Here is a 25,560-nt window from a genome sequence, read left to right on the forward strand (position 1 = left end):
TCCCCAGAATGTGATAACTACTGTTTAGAAACAAGCCCACGATAATTCCAAATACACCGGTTTCTGCTTTGTCACAGCTGTCTGGTTCCTTCCAACAGACCAGGGAAGTAGGTCATGGCTGCAGGGACCACACGCTGGCTGCTGCCTCTGTCTCAGGGACTGAGGGATGGCCAAAGCCAGCCAGGAGTATCGCCCTCCACGGGCCCTGCTTGGGTTTCATATCCTGATCCTGGGGAGCACTGACAGCTCCCACACTGCTGAGTGTTGCCTTCTAGAATTCTCAGTCTGGCTGCTGTGTGAGGCAGTGTCTGGAGAATGGGGCATTGGCAATAGCAGGTGTATGATGAGCTAGGAGCATCTCTCTTCATTCTCCTGGCGACCATTGCAAACTTACAGCTGCTGGCTACTGAGGGAGGGTTGCTCTTACCTTACGCAATCCTACAGAACAGTCACATCTCCAGTCGATAGATGCCCGGGGCTAACCTTTACTTTAATAGCCCACTTTTCTATATTGTTTTTTTTTTTTTTTGGTTCTTTTTTTTCGGAGCTGGGGATCGAACCCAGGGCCTTGCGCTTCCTAGGCAAGCGCTTTACCACTGAGCTAAATCCCCAACCCCTCTATATTGTTTTTTAGAAACAACCATGGTGTGAGGTGTTTGTAACGATGGCCAGAGAAGAGACAGTTACTTTAATGAACTCTTGTGCATTTCACTGTGCATCCTTTACTCCCGGATTCATGAGGCAAGGACAGGTGGATCTCTGTGAGTTCGAGGCCAGTCTGGTCTACAGATGAGTTCCAGGCCTGCCCAGAGCCACAGAGCGAGACCCTGTCTATAAACAAAATGAAATAAGATACATAAACATTTCAAGTAAATGTTAGTTAAGATGTGCTGATCCTTGCCTTTAATCCCAGTGCATGGGAGGCTCAACAAAAGTTCGAGGCCGGGGTTGGGGATTTAGCTCAGTGGTAGAGTGCTTGCCTAGCAAGCGCAAGGCCCTGGGTTCGGTCCCCAGCTCTGAAAAAAAAAAAAAAAGTAAGAGGCCAGCCTGCTCTACACAATGAGATCCAGGTCAGCCAGGGCTACAAACCAGCCCTGTCCCAAAGCCTCACCTCCCTGCAAAATAATGCAGACAAGGAGAAGGGAGTTCTCCTTGGCGACACGGTTACACATGTCTGGATTTCCGGTACGTGGGATGCTGAGACAAGAGGTTTGCCATTTGTTGGAGACCTACCTGGGTTGCATAGAAGGATTTTGTCTTACAGGGGTGGGAGCCTTGGGATATAACTCTGTTAGAGCGCTTGCCTAACCTATCTGAGGGCCTGCGTTCAGTCCCCACCACTGCAGAGAGAAAAGAAAACACAAGTGTTTATTCATGTATCCCTCAGCTCTGATCTTACCCTGGCAGCCTGGTGGTATGAACGAAGCTTTGTTTTATTCTTGACTTTTTACTTTTCTGGTTTTTCAACACAGGGTTTCTCTGTGTGGTCCTAGCTGTCCTGAAACTCTCTCTGTAGACCAGGAGGCCAGCCTGGAACTCAGAGATCTGCCCGCCTCTGCCTCCTGGTTGCCGGGATTAAAGGTGTACCGTGCCCAGCTGGTTTGAATTTTTGATATAGGGTCTCATCCAATAGCCCGGGCCTGGAACTTGTGGCTAATCCCCCTGCCTCAGCTTCCTGTGTTGGGGTTACAGGCATGAGCCACCATAGAGCCACTCTCTGCTTTTGTAAACCATAGCTAATAAGTGGGTTTAAAGGGCAGTGAAGTGTCTGCGAACGCCACCTACATTCGGCAAGCAGGAAACCGTACCCCAGGGCACAGCTTTGCTTTTCTTACTCACTCTTTAATTTTAAACAGCAAATTCTTCTCTTCCTTCGTTTTTTAAACTTTTTTTGAGAGAGGGAGAGAGAAGCTCCTGTATCCAAGGTGGACTTCAGATCTGCTCTGGGGGTTGGGGATTTAGCTCAGTGGTAGAGCGCTTGCCTAGGAAGCGCAAGGCCCTGGGTTCGGTCCCCAGCTCCAAAAAAAAAAAAAAAAAGAATCAGATCTGCTCTGAAGTCAGTAATGATCTCAACCTTGACACGCCTGCCTCTCCTGACTCTGGGGCGCAGGTCTATGTGCAGTTCTGGGGTCCAGCCCAGGGATTTGTATATCTTATAATAAACACTGTACACTCTGAGCTATGTCCTCAGTCTCGGGGAGATGGTGTGTGTGTGTGTGTGTGTGTGTGTGTGTGTGTGTGTGTGTGTGTGTGTGTGTGTGTGTGTGTAGGAGAGTTAGCCTAGCAGGTAGGAGTGTCGTCTGCTCTTCTAGGCTCTTCTAGGGGTCCCAGGTTCAGATCCCAGATCCCAGTATCCCATCTAGGTAGCTCAGGTCTTCAGCTCCAGGCAGCCCCCCTGCCAACCCTGAGACTCCAGCACACACTGCTCAGAAACACAGAATGCTGCTGGCCCGGACTGGCACCGCCCACGAGTAAAAGCCATCTTCTCATGTTCCCTTTGCCGCTCCCGGGCCGGGCCACTTCCCACATCTTGCCTAACCTCGTCACAGGGACATCTGCTTTCCTTCCCACAGAGATGGCGGACCCTGGACCTGGGGCCATCTTGAGCTGTTCTCCTTTGAGTTTAACCCTTGTGGGTTAACGACTGGGGAAAGCACAGGCAAGCACTTGGCTCTGTCTCCACGACCTAGCTACCTGCAACCCAGCCTCACAGGGTGACCTCTGGTCAGCAGCTGAAGCTGTGCTTGGCCTTGTCCCTCCTCAGAACCCTCCCCTCCTCCCAGCAGTCGGGCAGACTCCCTTGGGTAGCCTGCCTCTGCTCTGGTCTTCCCAACACCATTCTCTTCCCCTTTTCCATTGGCTCTCCAGGCCAGGGCCTCTTCAAAGCTTCATTATACAACCTGATATGTTCTTGACCCAAGACCTGCCTGGAGCAGTGGTCAGGAGTGGTCTTGTAGGGGGCTCCGGTGCTCACCACCCCTGTCCTTTGGAACCCAGAGGTGGCAAAGGCATCTGGATTCTGCAGAACTGTTGGCTTCCACAACAGTCTCAGGACCCAAACTTGGGAGTGATGCTCTTTGTCTAGCTCGAAGGCCCAGCACAATCTGTGGCTCCTGTCACCCTTAGGGAGCTGTCCCCTGAAGCTGGTGCAGACTGCCCTCATTCTTTGAGCCTCACGCCTCTCCCATCTGGGTCCCTCCGATATATTCTCTTTCCAGCCACTCTTTCCCACCCCTCTGCCTGTCTCTCCCACCGCAGTAAAGCTTGTGTGTTAGCGCATGCAGACGTGGATGCAAGACACAGAGGGGCGTGTGGAGAGCACTCTGAGCACCCATTACACTCCCCCGCTCATTTGTGAGGTGCCTGCCCCATGTACAAGCATTGAGAGGTTTCCAGTAGTTCAAAAGTAATTCATTCAGGAGTCTCCGCCCTCAAGATGCTCACTGCCAGTTGGGAACCAGCGGCATGACGTGGCACCGTTAACCTGCCTGAGCAGTGTCAGGTGAAAGACAGAGTCTGTGGTTCCTGCCCGTGTCTCCAGATTGTTAGATTTCAGCCCAATCCTCCAGGGAAGGAGACAGGACCAGGGAGACCAACTATGGAATTCTTCCAAGGAAATTATGATGATAGATCTGTTTCTGGTGTCCCTAAGCTTCCTCCGCACTCCCAGCCTTGAAGGACAGGGGGTTCCTCTGAAACCCACCTCTTCCCCAGCACCTTCCCTGGTAGCCATCCGGTCTCCTGTCCATGACCTCCTGCGTTTTCCTGTTCGTGAACGCTCTGCTTTAGTGAGTTAACCCAGCATGCAGTGTTTCCCTTTCCACACGGGGATGGTTAATCTCCAAGTCTTGTGGCCCACTGGCCCTAGAAGGTGTCCTCTGGCAGGACCTTTGTCCTCTGCTCCCTGGTAGGCAACAGCCCAAACTCCACCACTGCCCTGTCTTTTTGGGATTCCCACCTCCAATAATCCTGAGACTGTGCAAACAATGGGCAAGCCACCTTGACAGTTTAATGCAGACAAAATTTCCTCGGTGATGTGGTTTAAGCCAAAGCCAGGTTGACAGCAGGGAACTCTGTGTACAAGCCATTCCTTGGAATGAATTGTTGCTTGCCCTGTGGATCCTGAGAATCCTGCTGGGAGACTGGCGACAGGGACGCTGAGGCCAACCAGTCACAGACTCTCTGGGCCAGCCGGGAGTCCTACCTTGTACCCAGGCTCAAAGGGCACCTCTATTTTTAGACGTAGCCAAAGAAAAGAAATTTAATTTCATGCCTCTTATGCAACTTTTGATTTGTGTGTTTTGTTGTTAAGTTGATGTTTTGCATTTAGACAGCGTCTCACTAAGTTACCCTGGCTGGCCCGAAATTCACTAACTATGTAGAACAGGGACCAGGCTGACCTCGAACTCACAGACCTGCCTCTGGGTCCGTCCCACCTCATTGCTGGGATTAGTCATGAGCTGCCACATCTGGCCCTTATGTAACTTTTGAAAACTACCTCTGGTTCCTCTTCTTTTGTCCTCTTTATTTTTGAGATAGGATCTTGCTGTATAGTCCAGGCTAGCCCTGAGCATATAGTAATTCTGCCTCAGTTTCCCAAGTGTCAATATTATAAGCATGAATCTGCCACACTCATCTGTGTATGGTTTTGCTGGTGACTCCTGGGACACTCAAAAACCCAGAGGAGGCATACAGCATGATTATAGTTCTCATGGATCATTTTTCCCTCTTGACATGTACACGTGCACATAGTACAACCATACATATATAGCTACACATGTGCGCACACATACACACACCAACATACACATGCTTACATACATATGCACACAGAACATACACACACATGCACACATACGCATACTCATGCACATATATGCTCGCACACACACAAACACATATGTGTGCACATATGGACACGCACTAATGTGTTCTCCCTCTCGAGCTTCCACCCCAGTGAAGTGTTTTGTCACCTTCAATTTTCCAAGTAGGATTTCATTTCCCTAGTTTTTTCTCATTCCCTCCCTGTCTTTCTCTGAATCCCACTTCCCCCCTCCCAGCAGACCTCCCCCCGCCCCGTTTCTGGACATCGTAATTCCCATCCAGTCTTGCTTTGTGTCCTTTTGCTGCACAGTGGACCCCTGGCACCCAGCAACACTGCCGCTTCAGCAGCGTGTTCTTGAGACGCAGAACCTAAATGTGTGCCCAGGCCTCCTTTTCCTGCCTCTCCCTGACCTAGATTTCTGCCGTGTCCACTCTAAGTGGTCCAGATCTGCAGTGCCAGTCTGTCCACAGCGGGCCGGACTCTGGTGCGAGCATGTTTTGTTTTGCCCAAATGAGAGTGTGTTTAGTGCTCTTCATCAGCTGTCAACATGGCAGATGTTTGAAAACGCTACAGTGAGGAAAACACGGGCTCACAAGGGGTGTCTCCTGAGGGGGCGTCTCCTGAGGGGGTGTGCACAAGGGGGTGTCTCCCGAGGGGACATCTCTCTGCCATACTTTTGAAGAAATGCCTGTTCTCCCTGCAGCCTGGGGGGTTTTGTCTACATTCACAGACACGTTCTCTATAAAAGTGATATTCATGAATAATTTCTGCTGTTGCTCTTGCTCTTGAAGGGGCTTTTGTAGGCTCCTCACCCCTCCTACAAAGCAGTTGGCTTCACGAAGGGTGTGCCAGGACAGGGTTTTGGCATGGTCCCCGGGGTGTCACGGGACAAGGGGATGATCTCACTGGGTCCACCATCTGCCCTGCCTGGCCAGAGGCTGCCTCGGGAGGGCCAAGGGGCACCACGTGCCCTGGGTATTTTCAAACAAGAGCCTTCAGAGAGAGCTGGCAATTCAATGAGTGTTTCACCCCGGTAGGCTCCCAATTCTATAGAACTCCAGGGGCTTCTGCAAGGGCTGCTTTGGGCAGCGCATTGTTATAACACAATCTGAAGCGGACCTGTTCCGTGTGAGGATGTGGGGTAAGTTGGGGCATTTGCCCTGAGAAGCTGATCGTTCTGAAAGTACAACTATCCCGTGAAGGTTGGTTCACCCATAAGGCTTCAGTGATAATTACCAGAGATGTAGCTTTTCAAACACATGCATTAATTGTTTAACCCCCACATCTTCTAGACAACTGAGGCTCAAAGAGGTTGAGTGACTGACCCAGGGTCACCATAGTGATACCCTGCCCCTGCCTCTGCACTGAAGAGAGAATCCAAACCTCGCTGTCCTTGACCCAAGATATCATTTCTTCCCTGTGTTTGTGAACACTGTTTATTTTCTGTTCATCCAAGACAACCCAAGTCCAGGTCCTTCATTACCGAGAGACAACCGCTCCTTAGCCATGGCTCCTGACACCGCCCCCTCCCCCATGCCCCTCAGGACATGTCCTCAGACTCAAAAAATAGAAATGGAGACATCTAAAAAATTGCCACCTTCCCTACCCCAATTCTCCTCTTCCTCCCTTGGCTTCCTTGTTGTCCCCGTCTAATGAAATGTCTTTTAAAAAAAAACAGAACCAATTCTGGCCTGTTCCCTGTGGCCTTTCAAGCTCCTGCCTCTCCCACTGCTTGTGGGTCCCCAACAAGCTGAGACTCTCGAGTGGGTGGAAAGTTCCAGGCTCAGTTCTTTCCCCAGACCTGCCTCATCTTCCCTGTGCTCACCCAAGGACTGCACTAGGGGTGTGGAGCCAGCACCCCAACCTTCCCCTGGAGTTGTCCTTTACTCCACCTCTGCAGGAACCACCCCAGAGGTCCCCTCCCCTCCAGCTGACCCACCCTGTCCCTGGATGCCTCTCTTCTGGAGAATCCTTATCTCCTCTAAATTTTTTATTATTTGTTTATTTTTATGTATATAAGTACACTGTTGCTGTCTTCAGACACACCAGAAGAGGGCATCAGATCCCATTACAGATGGTTGTGAGCCACCATGTGGTTGCTGAGAATTGAACTCAGGACCTCTGGAAGAGCAGTTGGTGCTCTTAACCACTGAGCCACCTCTCCAGCCCCTTCTCTATTTTCTTTGAAGTTTCTTTATTCAGTATCCATGTTGTCATGGCGATCGGTCTCTTCAGGCTACCGCAGTGCAGCCACTAATGTGACACCTTCCATGTGAGTATTTTAGTGACACTCACAGCCGCCCTGCATGACAGGAGTAGCTCTGCCCAGCTACACAAAAAGACCCTGCAGTTTGGTCAGGCAGAGCCTCAACATCTCCCGTCTGGTGAGTGTCTCAGCTAGCCTAAACCTGGCTTTCGAGTCCGCACTAGTATTCTGTCTAGACAAGTCTGAGGAGAGATGTGAACCAAGACTCTCCCTCAGGGTGATTCAGATCCCAAAGCCACAAAGCTGGAGAGTGGGCCACCAATTCACCCAGTAAGCTGAACCCACTGCATTCTGGGAGGTGGTGGGAGGGGGTTGGGGTCGTCCTGTTTCAGTGCAGAGAGGCTTGACAGGAAGAAGGCATCTCAGATCCTGAGGTCTGGCTTCAGGGGAACCTGGTTCAAAAGGAGCAAAGGGGGTCCCCTGGGATCTCCTGGGCTTTCCTGCGAGCCTCCCTAACATGTTCTCCCCGCCATGAAGATGAGGCTGTGTGCTTCCGGGTGCTGAAGAGAAAGTTCAGTGGGTAAATTAGCACTTGAGGTCAAGCATGAGGACCCGAATTGGAATCCCTGTGTAAAGCTGGATACTGTCACATTGAGTGTCTGTAATCCCCGTGACTCAGGGGGCAGACACAGGAGACTCTCCGTAAGCTGGCAGACCAGCGACCCTGACAAACCACAAGGCAGAAGGTGAGGACTGACACCCGAGGTTGTCCTCTAACCTCTCCATGCACGGAGTGGCGTACGTAGGTCTGCAGTTAGACAAAACCTCGCCCAGGGTCAGACGGAAGGCAAGGTGACTTAAGGATAGAATAGAAAAACACACAAGTGGTACCTGGCTATAGGATTATTTGCTCTTCTTAAAGGAAAATATGCGTGGCGTGCAAAGACGGAGGCTGTAAAGTAGCTATGTAGCTCTTGCCTGTAACCCCAGCACTTGGAAGACTGAGGCAAGACAAGAGGATCGGGAGTTCAAGGCTAACCTGGCATACACATAAGACATTGTCCCAAAGACAGGGACCGGGGGTGGGGGTGGGGTGGAATGGAGGATCTAAAAGCTTCCCTCATCCATCTGGGGCCCTGCATTCAAGGACTCAGGTAGACTTAAAGTGGTGACAGGGACAGAGGCTCGGCAACCCACCTCTTTCACCATTAGGGTAGGTCGCATGACAGCTCCTGCCCCAAAACTACTTGGTGTGTCAGTGACAGAGCAATTACACTAAGCACACAGGCAAACACAAACGTCTCAGAAAGGGAAAGTAGAGGAAAACTAAAGTCACACGGACAGACGCTGCGGCCTTCATCTTCATTTTCTGGGAAGGGAGAGTTGAGGCAGGGTCTCACTTTGTAAATCATGTTTGTCTTGAACTCATAAAGATCTGCCTGCCTCTGCCTCCCGGGTGCTGGGATTACTGGCGTGCCCCACCTTTAAGGCTGAACTGTTTGACCACATCAGTAATTACAAAGCATTTTAGTTCAAACAAGCAAACAAATTCCACCCCCCGGAAACTCTTACTTAAAAGCAGAACTGTAGCCAGGCATAGTAATACACGCCTCTAGTCCTAGCAGGGGGCAGAGATGGCTGGGGGCGGGAGAGGGTTGGGGGTTATCAAGAAGAAAGATCAGGAGTTCAAAACTAGCCTGGGCTATATAGCAGGATATTTCAAAAACACCAGAACTGTCCTCTCAGGCACAACGTGTGATTTTCTACACTGGTGGACAGCGGCCAGCTGACATCAGCCGTGACATCTGTGTGCACACAGCAGAGCCACCTCCTCTCTGAAGTGACTTCCCCTCATCTTTTCACACAAATGCTGATTGTTCTCTCTTGATAGAGGCCCAGAGTCGTTCCAGCTCCCTCACCGACGTGAGTCTCCTCTGCGTATGCTCAGTTTCCTCACCTTTAGCCATTCTGCTTTCATTAGTGCTTGGGTCTATTAGTGCTGGGATCTAGAATGCCCTGTGGTAAATCGCCACGTGATATGACCGTGAGCTCAGAGATCAGCTTTACAGAGCATCTGTCCTCACCTGCCTCGTTAGAGAGACAAGGGATGACATCCAAAAGGATATGTGACTTCTGAGCTGCCAGGACCTGGCCTCAAAAGGGCAAGCCTTTAAGCCTCGGAGGACGATCTTGTCTTTAGTTGCAGCCTGATTCCCTGGCTCTTCTGTGTCCTGACAGGAGGGCTTTCCTCCATGCCTTGGCTACAGTGGTGTCAAGACTGCCTGCTGTTTCAGCGGCCTTTGTATGGAAAAGTGCAAGGGCCAACCACAGACATTTTCATCTCGGGTACAAGGAGAAGGTTCTCAGAGGAATCCAGGGATTCCCTTCAGTGGAGCCAATGGGCTCACACTCCTTAGCTGTCGTCAGCCACTGCTAACTCATGTAGTCCAGGCTGGCCTCAGACCTGACCTGTAGCTGAGGATAGCCCGAGACTCCTTCCATCACCCAAGTGCTGGGTTTTGAACCCTGGCTCTCTTGGATACTTTCTTTATGGCTTCGACAAATCAATCTTTCTGAGCCTCCTATGGAAGCAAGCACAGTCACCAGCTGTTGTAGCAATTAAATAAATCAGTACCACTTGAAACATGGTTTCTGCCCTTAAGAGAATCCTGCTTCCTGCCTACGGATCCTGACAGATTTGAGGGGAACCGAACAGACTCAGAGGAGAGATGCAGTGTACAGGTCAAAAAAAATAATATATAGCCTCTTTTTAAAGATTTCCCCACTTTATGTGGAAGGGTATTTTACTTGCGTGTACAAATGCACCATGTACACGCAGAAAACAGTGTTGGCGTGGTTGTGAACCACCCTGCTGAAAACCAAACCTGGGTCCTCTGCAAGAGCAACAGTGTTCTTAACCTCTGAGCTGTCTGTTTAGCCTTGATACCACCCCCGCCCCCCAGTCAGGGTTTCTCTGTGTATAGCCCTAGCTGTCCTGAAACTCTCTATAGACCTGTCTGACTTCAAACTCAAGAGACCCACCTGCTTCTGCTTTCCCAAGTGCTGGGACCAAAAGCATGAACCACCACAGCCCAGCTCTCAGCCCTTTTTTTTTTTTTTTTTTTGAGACCAGGTCTTAACTCTGCTCTCCCAGTTGGCCCTGCTAGTCGTGTGGTCAAAAATAACCCTTGAGAGCACTGTCCATTGGGAGGTAATTTGGAAACTCTATCTCTACTTGCTTTTTACCAAACCTGCCTGCTATCTATTTTTTATTTAGTGGGTTTCTTTGGGACGATGGAGTTGTTTGTTGAGACACATATGTTTGTATGTATATATGTAGGTAGGTAGGTAGGTAGCCTCAAACTCCCAGAGATCTGCCTGCTTATGCCTCTCAAGTGCTGGGGTTAAAGGTATGTGTTACTCCTCCCAGTTAGGATTTGCTCTTTGTTATTGTTGTTGTTGTTAAAACAAAAACATAACAAACGAAAAACACTTTATGGACATAATTAACATGCTGTAAATGTCGTGATGTTTTTTTTGTTTTTTGGGGGCTGGGGACCGAACCCAGGGCCTTGCACTTCCTAGGCAAGCGCTCTACCACTGAGCCAAATCCCCAACCCCTGTTGTGATGTTTCAATGTGTTCACAAAGCAATGCTGGCATCCCTCTTACCGAGGCCAGTTTGGGTTTTTAATCCGAGGCTGGTAAGGACCATGCCTCCCTCCTTCCTCAGGAGCAGAGCCTGGCTGTGGCAGATCCGCTGAGTCACAGCGCCGGTGTCTCTCCCTCACCCCCACCCCCACCCCGCTTCCCTCGCCCGCCCTCCCCGGGCTGGCGTCTGGCGCCCCCTAGCGAGGCCTGAGCGCAGCAGAAAACCCCACTCGGCGCTGTCCGGAGCACCAAAGTCCACCCAGGAAGCTGCTGGGTCCCGGTCTCACAGGCTTCTGCATCGCTGAATCAAAGACCCGAGATCAGCCTCACTCCGGCTTTCCCTGAATTCCCCTCCTACTGCCCTTTTACAAAGTAGTGATGGCTTGTGGGAAACTCAGTGACCGATGTGGCACAGTAGCTTAGAAATGGGTTTTAGTGGCAAAAGATCTGAGTTCAAACGCTAGCTACGAGAGTTACTCAACGTCTCTGAGCCTCAGGTTTAAGAAGGTAGTAATTATTTCTTCTGGTGTGGTTGTACTTCACAGATGACCCTGTAAACTGCAGGGGCTGGAGTTTAGAAGCCATTGCATTTAATTACCCAACTACCTAAGGGTGTTGAGGGCCCCTCTCTTACCCAAGGAGCTCTCCAGAAACTCAAGTGCTGGTTACTAAACCATTTTGCCAGGAGCAGGACCCAGGCAATGAAGAAAGCCTATTGAGTTCCATCTCAGGAAACGTCCCCAGACTAGGGCAGTCTGCAGTCTGAGGAGGTTCCTGTCTCCCTTGGGAAGAAGGTTGGGAGATCTGGGAGCTAGGAAAGACCAGGGCTCCCTTCTGAAGCCCACAATGAGCTGCTAAGGTATTTGTTGACTTCTCCTGCAAGTTGAAGCCCCAGGTGGGGAATCACTCCCCAGACCCCAGCACCACTGGGGACCTTGCTCCCAGGGTAGCAGTGTTGGAAGGCAGAGGGCATCAGACATGTCCTCGGTAGACTGAAATATCTCACAAGCCTGTCAAGTCCCTGTGACTACTTGCCTGTCAGGGATTCTCATCCTGCCCACCGTAAAGGTTTACAGTGAGCTCAGAGACTCTGCCGTGGAAAGGAACCAAGGGAAGAAGCAGACGAATTCAAGAGAGGAAGCAGGGCCCCAGGAGGGTTTCAGAGAGGTCGGCAAGGTAGTCAGTTGCTGGGGGTTCCCTTGTCTACCTCCTGTCACTTTAGAGGGCCACCCGAGATGGCAAATTGGCTGTGCAGAAGTCAGAAGGGCTGATGTCTTTAAGGCTGGGGAGCCACTGTTCTTCCAGGACAGAAGGACCTGGGGCTTCATCTGCACATCCCTGGGCCTCCAAAGGTCTGGGAAGTGCATCCGTTAAGGTGACAATAGTAATGTCAATGGAGATATTTATCTAAAAGGCTAGCCTGCAAGGGCTCCCGAGGGGCCTATGAGGAGCACACTGTCAACTACTCCCCTCTTTGGCAGGCGTCTGGTAAATACTTCCTGATGCCAGGCCTTGGGGCTCTGTGGCCTCAATCCAGGCAGGTGTCCCATGGGCCTCTTCCACTCCTGCGTCATCAGTGTGGGTCATACGGCTGGGGAAAGGTCATTCCCTCTTGCTCTCCAGGGATCTGTTCTTTCTGGGGTCTGGACCAATGGACCCCCAAGGATGTTCCAGAACATTCATTCTTTTCTTTTCTCATCACCCTCTCTTCCTTCCTCTTCTCTCTTCCTTCTGCCTTCCCTATACTGCAGAAGAAACACAGGGCCTTTTACATGCTAACTAGTGTTCTACCACAGAGCTCCTTCCCCGGCTTGGCTTGGCTTGGCTCCTAGGTCCTGAAACCCCCAGCCAACCAAGCCTAGCCATGAAGGGTGTAAAGAAGTCCTAAGGGCACCTGCCCTCCCAGGACTGGGGGCCTTCCTTACTTATACAGCTTTTCCCATCCCCCACAAAGGAAAATAGCGACCCTTGAGATGTGCACGGTTTATTTATTTTTACATAGTAAATAGTAGCCTGTGCCTAAAGGATGATTTAATCTCTGCACAGACCTGCAATTCATCCTGCGTCCGTGGGTGTGTCTGGACCTCTAGCTGACCAGAGGCTGGGATGTGTGCAGGGGCAGACAGAGCATTAGGAGCTGGGTCATGGCCTGGGTGGTGGCGTGTGCGTGGGTTGAATGAGACAGCTGAGCAGTCAGACACAGCCTGGACCACCATCCCCAGCCCGTAAACTGCAGAGCAGCATCGAATGTGACGCTTGGCTCTCCAGCTCCCTAGCTGGCACGCATGGAAACTTCTAGAAACAACTGAAGACAATCCGACGCGGACAGCAGTTGAAACTCAACATTGAGAATACAGATGTCCATGAACACGTCACCCCGGATGTGGGTGATGTCATCTGATCTTGGATCTACACAGGGTCAGGCCTGGCGGCTACTTGGATAGAAGAACATAGAGAGCAGCCGCAGTGCAGGGATTCTTGCTGATGACTCATTTATTTACAGATTTTTAAACTGTTATCATTTGGAATGTATAAAAAGTACATACCAGAGAAGGGGCTGGAGAGATGGCTCAGAGGTTAAGAGCACTGACTGCTCTTCCAGAGGACCTGAGTTCAATTCCCAGCAACTGCATGGTGGCTCACAACCATCTGTAATGAGATCTGATGCCCTCTTCTGGTGTGTCTGAAGACAGCTACAGTGTGCTCATGCTCATATACATAAACTAAATAAATAAATCATATATATGTGTGTGTATATATATACATACAAACATAAATATGTATACATATATATTCACATACATACACATGCATACACACACACAGACACACCGGAGAAGGGGCTGGAGAGATGGCTCAGCAGTTAAAAGCACTGGCTGCTCTTCCAGAGGATTCGGGTTCAACTCCCATTACCCACATGGCAGCTCACATCAATCTTTAGTTCCAGTTCCAGGGGCTCTGATCCTTTCACACAGATAGACAGGCAGGCAAAACACCAATGCACATAAAGTAATTTTTAAAAGAAAAGATAATATACTAGAGAAGAGACAGGTCTGGCGAGGAGGATTGAGAGTTTGAGGTTCACCCAGGTCTCAAAAGTAATGTGAAGGGCTCAGGAGATGGTTTAGTGCATAAAGTGCTTGCAGCACAAGCATTAGAACCTGAGTTCAAATCCCCAGAAATCACAGGAACCAGACAGGAGAGCACATGTGTCTGTAATCAGAGTGCTCCTACAGCACATTGAGAGATGGGGACTGGAAACTGGCAGAGAGGACCTAGCCAGCTGCGCATAGCTGGAAGACAGCAAGAGACCCTGTCTCAAATAACAGAGGAAGAAGACAGACACCCAAGGTTGGCCTCTCACCTCCATCATATCCTGAAGCACCTAGGCACTTGTAAGTGGCATTCACACACACAAGTACGTGTGCATGCACACTCTCCCACACACTGAAAAGATAATACGTGGCAATCGACTCTGACACACACCTTTAATCCCAGCACTCAGGAGGCAGAGGCTGGTGGATCTCTGTGAGTCGGAGGCCAGCCTGGCCTACAGAGTGGGTTTCGGTGTTGCCTGAGGAGTAACACCTAAAATAGATCTCTGACCTCCACTTACACACACACACAAATAAATTATGGTGATGATGATGATGATGATGATGATGGTGGTGGTGGTGGTGGTGGTGGTGGTGGTGGTGGTGGTGGTGGTGGTGGTATGCAATACCTGTGTATTAAAAAAAAAATCCCGGGGCTGGGGATTTAGCTCAGTGGTAGAGCGCTTACCTGGGTTCGGTCCCCAGCTCCGAAAAAAAGAACAAAAAAAAAAAAAAAAATCCCCTGGTCTACAAAGTGAGTTCCAGGATAGCAGGGCTCTGTTACACTGAGAAACCCTGTCTCAAAAAAACAAACCAAGATGCTAGGAGGCAGGTCGGAGCCTCTGCCGTTGCCATGGTAACCAGCGAAAGCCTGCCCACCAGAAGAACAGGAAGAAGCAGAGCGACTTGCTTCAGGGAAAGCACAGAGAAGATGGACTTCTGCCCCCAAGTAGAGGACTAGAAGATCATGCAGCAGAAGCAGGAACCCAAGTAGCCTTCTGGCTTCATGCCCCTGCATCCGCGTGCCTGGAGCCAGTCCCATCATGCTCCACTTTCTTCCTGTAGTGCTCACAGGTCCCAGCACCAACCATTCCCTCTGCCCTGAGTCTGCAGCGGGTTCCTTTTGTCCTTCCTTCCTTCGAGGGCCTCAAAGTATTAAAAGTAGCTTTGAAAAAAAATCCATAAAAACAAAGACCCATGAAAAAATTGTAATTTTAACGGAAGTCAGAGCGGGTTTAAAAAGTTCCTAGTTGTTTGCGTTTTGCTTTGCCTTTTCAACTTGACACAAGCTAAAATTATCTGGGAAGAATGTCCATTGATAAAATGCCTCCATTGAAGAGCCTGTAGGCAAGTCTGCAGGGGCGGGGGGGGGGGGGAGGTCTCGATTGATGATTCGTATGGGCGGACCAAGCCTACCTCGTGCAGTGCCGTGTCTGGGCAGGTTGTCCAGACTTGTATAAGGAAGCCGGGTGAACAAGACATGAAGAGCAAGCCAGTTCAAGGCATTCCTCTGTGGCCTCTGCTTCAGTTCCTGCCTTGAGCTCCTGCCCTGACTTCCCTCCATGATGTGTGTGACCTGGGAGCTGTAAGATGACATCAACCTTTTCTTCTCTGACTCCGTTTTGGTCATGGTGTCTTATCACAGTAGTATAAACCCAATCCAAGCAACGTGAATGGAATCTCTATTAGGAAAGTGCAGCCTTGGGAAAGGGGCGTCATCTCTCAAGCAGTGATCTTCGGCAAACAGAACGGGCGGCACCAGCACCATTGTCCTGTCCCCATGGTGTCTCTTTACCTTACCTGTCTTTGCCCAGCCACCCAAGTATGCTTGTGGATTTGTATAAAGCAGCCTTTAGTATACTTGCGGATTCTATCCCCCTGCCTAACTGCACTCTGACTTTGAAAGTCAGTCTAGCAATTTCTAAGCCACACGTCCCATGACTATGTCTTCCTTTCCGTCTCCTTTACCCACATCAAGTTCTGGCCTCTGAACTCTCCCCCTGGACATGGTTGTTACCGCACGCCAGCAGGTACTCTTACGTTCCCACTAACCCTACACAGAGCGGCCAAGTTCACCTTAGGACACCACTTTGGTGCCATCCCTGCCGGTGAGGTGAGCAGAGTCCAAACCAGCCGGTTCATCTTCCTCCATCCACTGCTGTGCCCTGCAATTCGCTCCACTCATCGCTGACTGGGAGGACATGCAGGGCCTGGAGGACGATGCTGGCAGATCTTCCCCTCTCCACGCAAGGCAGGGCGCTACCTCCGTAAAGATGCAGGCTCCGCCTGTACAGGGCCCGGGGTCCCACAGTCAGCTGGCATTCACAGAACTAAGCAGCCACTCTCTTCCAGTCTCCTTTCCTGAGGAGAGAGGCCCTGCATAGCCGTCCCTCCATAACCACTGGACTACTAACACGTCAACAGCTCTTCTCAGTGACCCGGAAAGAGCAGGGATGACCAAGTCACCGCCTCATCTTGTGATTTCGGATATGAGCTAGTGAGACGGCAGATGACAGGAGACAGAAATGTCACCTGCTTTAGTGGGGGTGGTGAACACTCAGTGAGGCCGGAGGTCAGGAAACTGAGGCTCTCCTACTGTGACTTTCCGGGAGGGGTGGCTCTCTCTCCTTGTCCCCAACTCCACTCTCTTAAGTCATATCGCCAGGGTCAGCATCCCACCGGTGACAAGCTCCGTTGCTTTTTTACCTGCAGGCTTTGAAGCAGCATGGCTGAACCCCGCCAGGAGTTTGACACAATGGAAGACCAGGCCGGAGATTACACTATGCTCCAAGACCAAGAAGGAGACATGGACCATGGCTTAAAAGGTCAGTGAGCGAGCACACACAGCCGGCCCGTCACAGTGGAACACAGTCTGTGTTTGCCTCAGCAGGGGCTGGCAGGAGGGGTTCAAATCCTAGATTTTTTTTTTTTTTTTGGTTCTTTTTTTCGGAGCTGGGGACCGAACCCAGGGCCTTGCGCTCCCTAGGTAAGCGCTCTACCACTGAGCTAAATCCCCAGCCCCAAATCCTAGATTTTTTAAAGGAGTCGTTCATACCTTACAGCACTAGCACATCAGGAGAGGGATGTCTCCTTAGTTCAAATGGGCGAAGAAAAGTAAAAATATGCAGGTGTTAAATATTCACCTCACCAGACAGCATGACAAAGTGGGGGAGAGATTGTCACTCTCTATGGGAGCCTCTTTGAGTCCTTAGCTACACAAAGCTGGCCGTCTGGACTCTGTCAGGCAAAAGTATGGTACCCTGGGATTCTGAGTATATCCTCGTTAGTGAACTGCATCAGGTTGGGCACAGCGTGTTGCCACTGTCCAGTAATTCCAGTATTCAAGAAGCAGAAGCAGGAGGATTACTGCAAGTTCAAAGCCAACCTGTTTTGTAGAGTGAGTTCGAGTTCTGCCAGGACCACAGAGAGAGATCCCGTCTCAGACTGCTTAGGGCCAGAGAGATGGCTCAGTGGTTAAGAGCACTCGCTGCTCTTCAAGGAGACCTGAGTTTGGTTCCCAGAACCCAGGTCGGTGAGCCCACAGAATCTGTTAACTCCAGTGTTGGGAAACTGACGCCCTACACCTACATTGCATTCACAGATTTCCATACATATGCATAAGCAAAAATGGATGTAAATTTTTAAAGCACTTCTCAGATTTAGTTTAATTAAAACTGCACTGGCCTCTGCAGAGTCTATAATGTAGTCTCTTCTACCTATGTTGACTTGGCCTGGAGCTCTCCTCCTTCAAACTCGCTGGCTGTCCATTTCACTGTGTGAATGTGTGCAGGAGCTGTGGGAGTGCTCGGGGACACACACAGATACACAGACACAGAGAGAGACAGACAGACAGACAGACACAGAGAGACAGAGAGACAGAGAGACAGAGAGAGAGAGATTGAAATTGCTGATCCTTGGAAGATGCTGTCCCGCCTAGAACTGTACTCCCCAAAGAAGCCAAAGACACCTAAGAGATTCTCATCAAATTAAGTCTTGCTACCGAGGGTTTGGGTTGAGCTGTTCACAGGTGTGGAGTGGCAGCTTTGACTTGGCAGAAGGGATCACAACAGCTCAGATAAGTGAGCGACGCAAGACTGTTTTGAATAAAGATGAGAGACCACACCTGAATGCGGTGTCTAAGTGGATGCTAAACACTGGGCTATGAGTAGATGCAGCCAGAAAGCCTGTGGAGTGGGGGAAGCGGTCACACACACCCGTGAATTAAAAGGCGCTGATGTGTAACACTTTCCAGGCCTTTGAAGGGAGCCTATTCTCCCTCTTCTCTCCCTCCTCTCTCCCTCCAAGGATAAATGAAGGGGATTAAGTCCACAGTGAGTCTGAGGCCAACCTCGATACATGAGACACTGTGACAAAACAAAATATGAGAAGGGCCCTTCTTTGCCTGTGCTCTGCAGGAGGCTGAGAGGTGTCTCATCCCTCCCTGTACTTGTCTCCACTGACTGACCCAGCCACACTGCTACCTAGCAAGTATCGTCCATGCTCAGTGCTCCCCTCCCATGGATTCCTCATGGCCCCAGCCGTGCTCTATATGACTTTCTGTAGCTCTCTGAGGACCTCACACCATCTCTTCTAGTCTAGACCTCCTTGGCACAAACCCCAGGTTTGCCTTCAGCAGCTTTGTGACCTGAACGTGCTCCGTGCTTTGTCCAGTCATCACCAAGGATGAAGAGGTGCCTGTTTGTTTGTTTTTGAGAGACAGTCTCTCTCCATAGCCTGTTTAACTATCCTGGAACTCACTTTGTAGCCCTAGCTAGCCTCAAACTTATGGATCTGCCTGCCTCTGCCTCATGGGTGCTGGCATTAAAACCAAACACCACCACACCCATCCCTAGGGCCATTCCTTGTGTTACCTCATTGCTGGGGCAATTGTGGCCCTTGAGCCAATAGCCCCTCACCTAGGTGTGCCTAGCCTCAAACACACTCTGCTCAAACACACTTTGCCTGAGGATGGTTCTCACTCTTCACATGGTTGAGAAAGCCAACCCTCATGAGTGTATGGCTTCCACCTTCAAGGTGTCTCACGAGTAAGAAAGATGTGCCTCCTAAGTAGGCACAGCTCTGTCATGAATTCTATCAGAATTCTGTTTTCAAGGACAGCAGATTGAATGGGCTCCAGGTGGGGTCCCTCCTTGCCACGATAGTGGGTGTTCAGCCTGCACCTGATGGGGTGTGTCAGTTAGGGTTTTATTTCTGTGAAGAGACACCATGACCACAGCAACTCTTATTTAATTGGGACTGACAGTTGAGATTTTTAGTCCATTGTCATCATGACAGGAAGCATGGTGGCACACGGGCAGACATGGTGCTGGAGAGATAGCCAAGAGCTCTACATCTGGATTAGAAAGTAGCAAGAAATGACAGTGATGCACTGGCCAAGCCTGAGCTTCTGAGACCTCAGAGCCCACCCCACAGTGACACACTTCCTTCAACAAAGCCACACCTACTCCAACAAGGCCACACCTCCTAATTGTGTCACTCCCTATGGGCCTATGGGGCCATTTTCATTTAAACCACCACATGGGGTGTTAATCTGTTGTGGAGCATGGGCTGGTAGTGGACTTCACCCCATGGCCAGAGCCCAGTTGTCCCTCTAATACAATGAGCAGCTGGCTCTTGGAGCCTCTGGAGAGTTCCAGTCAGGATCTGTACCATAACAAAAAATAAAGAAAAAAGAACTTCCCGCATTCCTGGTGATACACAGAGCTACCCTAAAAGCTCTTCAACCAAGATGTCTTAGTTAGGGTTTCCTTTGTTGTGAAAAGACACCGTGACCAAAGCAACTCTTATAAAGGACAGCATTTAATTGGGGCTAGCTTACAGGTTCGGAGGTTCAGTCCATTATCATCATGGTGAGAAGCATGGCAGTGGGCGTCCAGACAGTCATGGCTCATCTTGTTCCGAAGGCAGGCAGAAGATTGTCTTACAAGTAGCTAAGAGGAAGGTCTCTCAAAGCCCACTCCCACAGTGACACCCTTCCTCCAATAAGGCCACACCCACTCCAACAAGGCCACACCTCCTAATAGCTTCTCCCTGGACCAAGCGTATACAAACCACCACACAAGGTGAAGTAAACACCACCAGAATGACCACCTCCCCTAATGGGTGTCACAGGCCTGGCAAAGAGCATTAGATCTCTTTAAACACAGCCATGCTAACGAAGGCGTGTTAACGAAGTCATGTTAACAAAGCCACGGTTAAAGAAGGGAGTTAGCAAAGAAAATCCTTCAGCCAATGCAAGCATGAAAGTGTGTTCACTGAGCTGAGCGATGAGGAGCTGTGACCTGAAGACTGAGAGGCCACTGGGAAGACGAGAGAGGGATTTCTGCTCATGCAGGAGCAGGCTTTCCCGATCCGTTGTCAGGTTGTCAATATTAGAGCATTTGCCTCAGTTGAACCTGGGTGATTCAGAGGTATATCTTCACGCTGGGCGGTGGTGGTGCACACTTTTAATTCCTGCACTCAAGAGGCAAAGGCAAGCCGATATCTGTGAGTGCAGGGCCAGCGTGGTCTACTGAGTGAGTACCAAGGCAGCCAGGTCTACACAGAGAACCTCTGCCTCACCCACATTGTCATTCAGGGACCCCAAGAGTGGAACATGGTTGTGTTGGGGGTGCTGGTCCCATCAATGGTTTGATCATAAGGCTACAGTACTCACACTAAAGAGTTTGCAGCTCACTAAGACACAGCTCTCAGGTTCCTCTTGAGGTCTGAGGGCTCACTGTATATGTTCCAGAGTCTCCCCCACAGCCCCCAGCCGATGATGGATCAGAAGAACCAGGGTCGGAGACCTCTGATGCTAAGAGCACTCCAACTGCTGAAGGTGGGGCCTTCCTACTCCCACCACTCCCTACAGCTTACGCAAACCTTGCTTTGAGCTTCCCCTCCCAACTCCCTGCTACGCAGTACAGCTGTGGCGCGCCTGCGCACTGCGTGCCACCCTCTCGGCTGTACTCGCAGCTTCCTATCCTGCTGGCTGAAATGCGCTTGCTCAGTGCAGGGCAGTGGGAGCTGGGACCTGCTTCTATGCTGGCTCAACCGTGTGCACCCTGAGCATTCTATTGCCCTGGATGTTCCATGCTTGGAGAAGCTGGTCTGTGTGGCACAGCGGGGCTCACACACGGCTTAGCAGGGTCCTGGTCCTGTATCTGCTACCCTCCACGACCCCCTCAGAAGCCCCCGCCTTACTTTTCTTTCAGGGATTCAAAGCCCAGAATGCTCATTTGGCCGAGGAGGGGGGCAGGTCAGATGACTCCCTGCTCATCTGTTAAGTCGAGTTTTGGTGTGGCATCTTCATTTTGGGCTCTGGACTTTGGGCTTGGAGTGTGTTTCATCTCTTGTAATCTGTTCACTCCAGATATGTGGTGTCTGGGTTGTCGCGAAGCTCCTTGTCTTTTTTCCTGAAATGCTCCCTGGTCGGATCTCTTGCTTCCCGTGTGGGTTAGTTAAGACTACTACTTTTGGCTGCTGGAACCCAAAAGGCTCTATCAACTGAAGAGGCTTTTTGCCTTGCAATCATAAGATATCCGGACATGGGCACCGCTCCCTAATGTCATTTATGTGCTTCCGTATGTATCTTCTGTCATCCTGAGGGGTTGGACTGTTGCTTCCTTGTTGAAGGATGGCTGCTGCATTCCCAAACACGGTTATCTGCCTTGGAACAAGAACCATGACTGGTGAGACGGTTCAGAGGATAAAGGTGTTTACCATGCAAGCCCAGAGACCTGAGTTCAATTCCCAGAACCTTTGTGAAGGAGGAAGGAGAGAACCACGGAGTTGTCCTTTAAGTTTCCACACATTGTGATGGCGTGTGCCCATAGAGACATATTGTGACATGTTCCATAATAATGAGTGACAGGCAGGGGTGGCACACGCCTTTAATCCCAGCACTCGGGAGGCAGAGGCAGGTGGATCACTGATTTGGAGGCCAGCCTGGTCTACAGAGCAAATTCCAGGACAGCCAGGGGCTACACAGAGAAACCCTGTCTCAAAAAAAAAAAAAAAAAAAAAAAAAAAAAAAAAAACCAAAATAATAAGAATAAGAATGAATGAAATTAAAAGCAAAACAAATGGGGTTGAGAGATGGCTCAGCGGTTAAGAGCACGTCCTGAGTTCAATTCCCAGCAACCACATGGTGGTTCACGACCATCCATAATGGGGTTTGATGCCCTCTTCTGGTGTCTGAAGATATGGACAGTGTTCTCATATAAAATAAAATATATACTTCTTTAAAACAAACAAGCAAAAACAGGGCAAAACAACATCAACAAAAGGACCCCAAAGCCAGATGTGTTGCCAGCATTAAATCGAGAGCATTCTATAAGTTCCTCCTGGAAGTTTACACTTTCATCCACTGGTCAGAATTGGGTCTTTGGCCACCGTGGGCTTCAAGACTGGGGATGCTGGGCACCTTACTTTTCAACTCACTGAGTAAAAGAAATCAAGGAAAAAGGACATGGAGAATGGCTTTTAACTAACGGTCCGTAAACATCTGTCCTTCCGCCCCTGTCGCCTTCCAAGGAGGTTGGAGCTTCCACTCAGCCATTCCTGCAGCCCTGAGCATGGTTTGGGAGTTCTGTTACAGAATGAGAATTTAGCCAGGCCATCTCCCCCTCCCCCCACGCCCCTCGAATCTGCCTTTGGATAAATCCAGAATGTGGCTGTCAAGCTCCTGCCTGGAGGATGCAGGTGGTATGGCCCTTAGCCTGGTGAGAACCTCCTGGCCAGACTTCCTTTGCCCTTCTGAAAACCAGTGATGCAAGATACTTCCTGCTCATCCTGTTAGAACAGTTCGGCAAGCTGTCTGCCTTGGAGCCAAACCTGGTGCCAGCTTCCCAAATGCAGCTTTCCGTACTCTTTCAGTAGCGGCTGACAGATCACCATAGTCCAGGAAGAAACAACCAACCCATTTGTGCAGCCTGGACCTGTACATGGGTGGGCTCCCACAGGACTCACTCACCCTCGGGGAGGGAGGAAGTCAGGGCTGAGCCCTGCTGGCTGTTTTATCTGCAACCAGACAAGATCATAATGAAAATAGCCTTTGTGAACTAGTTGTGTGGAATTCTGGGAATCCCTTGAAACCGGCCACTCCTTGGGTGTGTCTCAAATACCTAGTGGAGGAGCTAAAGTGCTTGCCTTGAAAAGACATCCCCAGTACCGGGCCCTAGATCTCTATCTCTTGCCTTATCAAGAACACTGGAACGGGCCTGGTCTGTTGCCACAAAAGGAACTCTGCCTTTTAATTGGATGTGAGGAGGTTGGGGGCAGGGTGTTAGAACTGGTAGGTAGAAGTTCTAAAGGTCACCTAGAGATGGCACTCGTGTCCTATCAGTGTGGAAACAAAGGGTGAGGTGACACAGAAGGCTTTACTCAAAGCCCCACAGAAAAATCCAGGCTCAGGCTCTCCTCTCTCTCTCTCAGCTTCTTCACACTCCCTGAGTCCCAGCCTTGCCCCCCCTGCATTGCCGTGAGGATCACACAGCTGCCTTCAGGATTTCAAACCCCAGGAGTCAGGCTGCGTCCCTTGTAGTACTTACATGGCCCCTTCTGGCTTTCCACGCAGGGGGGTACTCTTAGTGTGCTTCCTGGGGAGATGGGCAGGAGGACTGTGGCCCTGCTTTGAGCTGGCTTTTCTTGCATGTGGCTGGCAGGCCCCCTCCCTCCACTCTCCCTGCATAAGCAGAAGGGTGACTATTGGTGGTTTCCAGACGTGACTGCGCCCCTAGTGGAAGAGAGAGCTCCCGACAAGCAGGCGACTGCCCAGTCCCACACGGAGATCCCAGAAGGCACCACAGGTGAGGGTGAGCCCCAGGACCGCCAGGGCCCAGCTGACCTGCCTTGGACAGGTCATCCTCATAGCCAGGTGCAGCAGAGATGTAAGTGACTCTGGCTCCTGGGGATCCTGGCTACTTAGCAGTGACTGCCTTCGAGTCCGACTGCCTCCCACAAGGTTATAGAGTCCTCTGATTCCTGTTGGCCCCCACCTTAGTCACTGGGCCTCCCGGGAAGGTTTTCTGCCTTCCTCACACTCTCTCCAGGCCCAACTACAGTAAGTAGCAGGTCACCTTTGGGGGACAGTTTCCCCCCAGGGGCACCATCCAGTGACGGGATGGCGCTAGAGTTCTAGAGTGCGACCTCACATCAATCTTTAGAGCCATGCTGCCTCTTAACCCTGTCTACACAGTCTGCTCCACCCGTGTGGACAACGAGGAATTAGTCAGACCTCGAAATGGCAGAGAGAGCCCTGGGCTCGGGGGCTCGGTCCTTCCTAAGTCAATCCTGGTACCTTCCCTTTGTGCCATCCCCAACAGGCTCACAAAGAACCCCAGCAGTTAGCAGGGTGAACCTGAGTCGTTCAGTTACCTACTGAGAGGTGCCTGGTCACGGAGGCCATGGGGATGGGAGAGCCTCTCTGCAGCTATGCCAGTCACCAGTCATAGTCCTTTTCCTTACAGTGACCAAATGTCTGACTAAGGCCACTTAAGGAAGGGTCTGTCAGGGCTCACAGTTGAGGGCATGGACTCCATGTGACAGGGAAGGCACAGTGGCAGTCACACTGCATCTGCAGAGAGCAGTGTATGCTGGAGCTCAGCTGGCTCTTCTCCTTTTTCCCCAGGACCCCAGCCCATGATGGTGACACCCATGTCCAGGGTAGGTCTTCCCTCCTCAGTTAACTCTTTCTGTGAAAACCCTCGAAGACGCTCCCAGAGGCATGTCTTCTGGGTGGTTCCAGCCCTAGCAGGTTGGCAACGAAGCGTGAGCACAGTAGGAGCCATGGCAAGCCTTCTCTCGCACATGCACTGAGAATGCCCACTGCAGCCCACCCCGGCTTTCGAAATGCGTTTCTGCTTTGCAAAGTGATTGACTGGCAGGAATGGTTTCTGAGACAGATGGGGTTAGATGTTCTTCTTTTTTTTAAAGATTTATTTATTTTATGTATACGAGCACACTGTAGCTGTCTTCAGACACACCAGAAGAGGGCATCAGATCTCATTACAGATGGTTGTGAGCCACCATGTGGTTGCTGGGAATTGAACTCAGGACCTCTGGAAGAGCAGTCAATGCTCTTAACCACTGAGCCATCTCTCCAGCCCCTCAAAGTTTTGTTATTGAAGAAGTTTGTCCTCCAGCTAGGATGAAAACGCTAGACTTCCCTGCCTCTCCAGGGTAATCAGAAATGCGTTGTAGTCTCCATGGTCTCAGAACAGGCGGCAAAGGCCGTCGTGTGACTCACCTACTTAGCAGAGTGCCTGGTTTAACATACATGGTTCCCAGGGCATTCCCCACCGTGCTATAAATTGAGTGTGACGAGAGGGGCTGGGTATCACAGCTTATAAATGCTCGTGAGAAGGGCCGGTCTGATGTGACAGTCAGGCCCACAGCCTTGTTCTAAACCAGCCGCTGCTCTGAGCTAGTGTGAGACAGGTGGGTAGAGGGGGCAGCAGCTGCTTGGCATGCTACAAGGGCTTAGAGGCTACCCTTTCTCTCATGGAGCATCTCCTGAGTGTCCAAACACCTGACGAAGATGACTCGGTGAGGGAAAATTTGTTTTGGCTCATGGGCTCAGAGGGTTCATAGCTGTTTGGTCCTATGGCTTGGACAGCATTGTAGTGTAGCTCCCTGAGGTGAAGAAAGCTCTACTTGGGGGAATAGAGAGAACAGAGAGGAGCATAGCATTGGGTGTGATTTCTCCTTCCTTTCTCTGTGTTTGTTCGTTCCTGCCCCAACCCTGAGCCCTTAGGATGGCACTGCCCACACTCAACATAG

The 25,560-nt window shown here is 50.6% G+C and overlaps 1 protein-coding gene and 1 long non-coding RNA gene across 43 annotated transcripts in view; one reads left to right on the plus strand and one right to left on the minus strand.

Moving 5' to 3' along the window:
* Positions 1-25,560, plus strand: part of Mapt (microtubule-associated protein tau) — a 97,491-nt gene that overhangs the window by 32,383 nt on the left and 39,548 nt on the right. For 14 of the 41 annotated variants that reach the window (XM_039085742.2, XM_008768269.4, XM_063268829.1 and 11 more), the window contains exons 2-3: positions 16,489-16,601; positions 20,531-20,617. In XM_039085742.2, the coding sequence (XP_038941670.1) occupies positions 16,502-16,601; positions 20,531-20,617 (187 nt within the window). In that variant the 5' untranslated portion in view covers positions 16,489-16,501. Of the gene's footprint in view, positions 1-16,488; positions 16,602-20,530; positions 20,618-23,501; positions 23,589-25,560 lie in introns of all 41 variants that reach the window. The other 27 variants (XM_039085744.2, XM_063268819.1, XM_063268820.1 and 24 more) reach the window with 2 other exon arrangements.
* LOC134480886 (uncharacterized) lies at positions 14,427-23,506 on the minus strand. Of its 2 annotated transcripts, none has more exons than XR_010055836.1 (2): positions 23,331-23,506; positions 14,427-21,448 (listed from the first exon to the last, which is right to left on the minus strand). It is a non-coding gene; the product is annotated as an uncharacterized LOC134480886 (long non-coding RNA). The 2 variants fall into 2 exon arrangements; XR_010055835.1 differs by lacking the exon at positions 23,331-23,506 and adding an exon at positions 22,615-22,753.

Source organism: Rattus norvegicus, chromosome 10 (assembly GCF_036323735.1).
Source record: "Rattus norvegicus strain BN/NHsdMcwi chromosome 10, GRCr8, whole genome shotgun sequence".
NCBI lineage: Eukaryota > Metazoa > Chordata > Mammalia > Rodentia > Muridae > Rattus > Rattus norvegicus.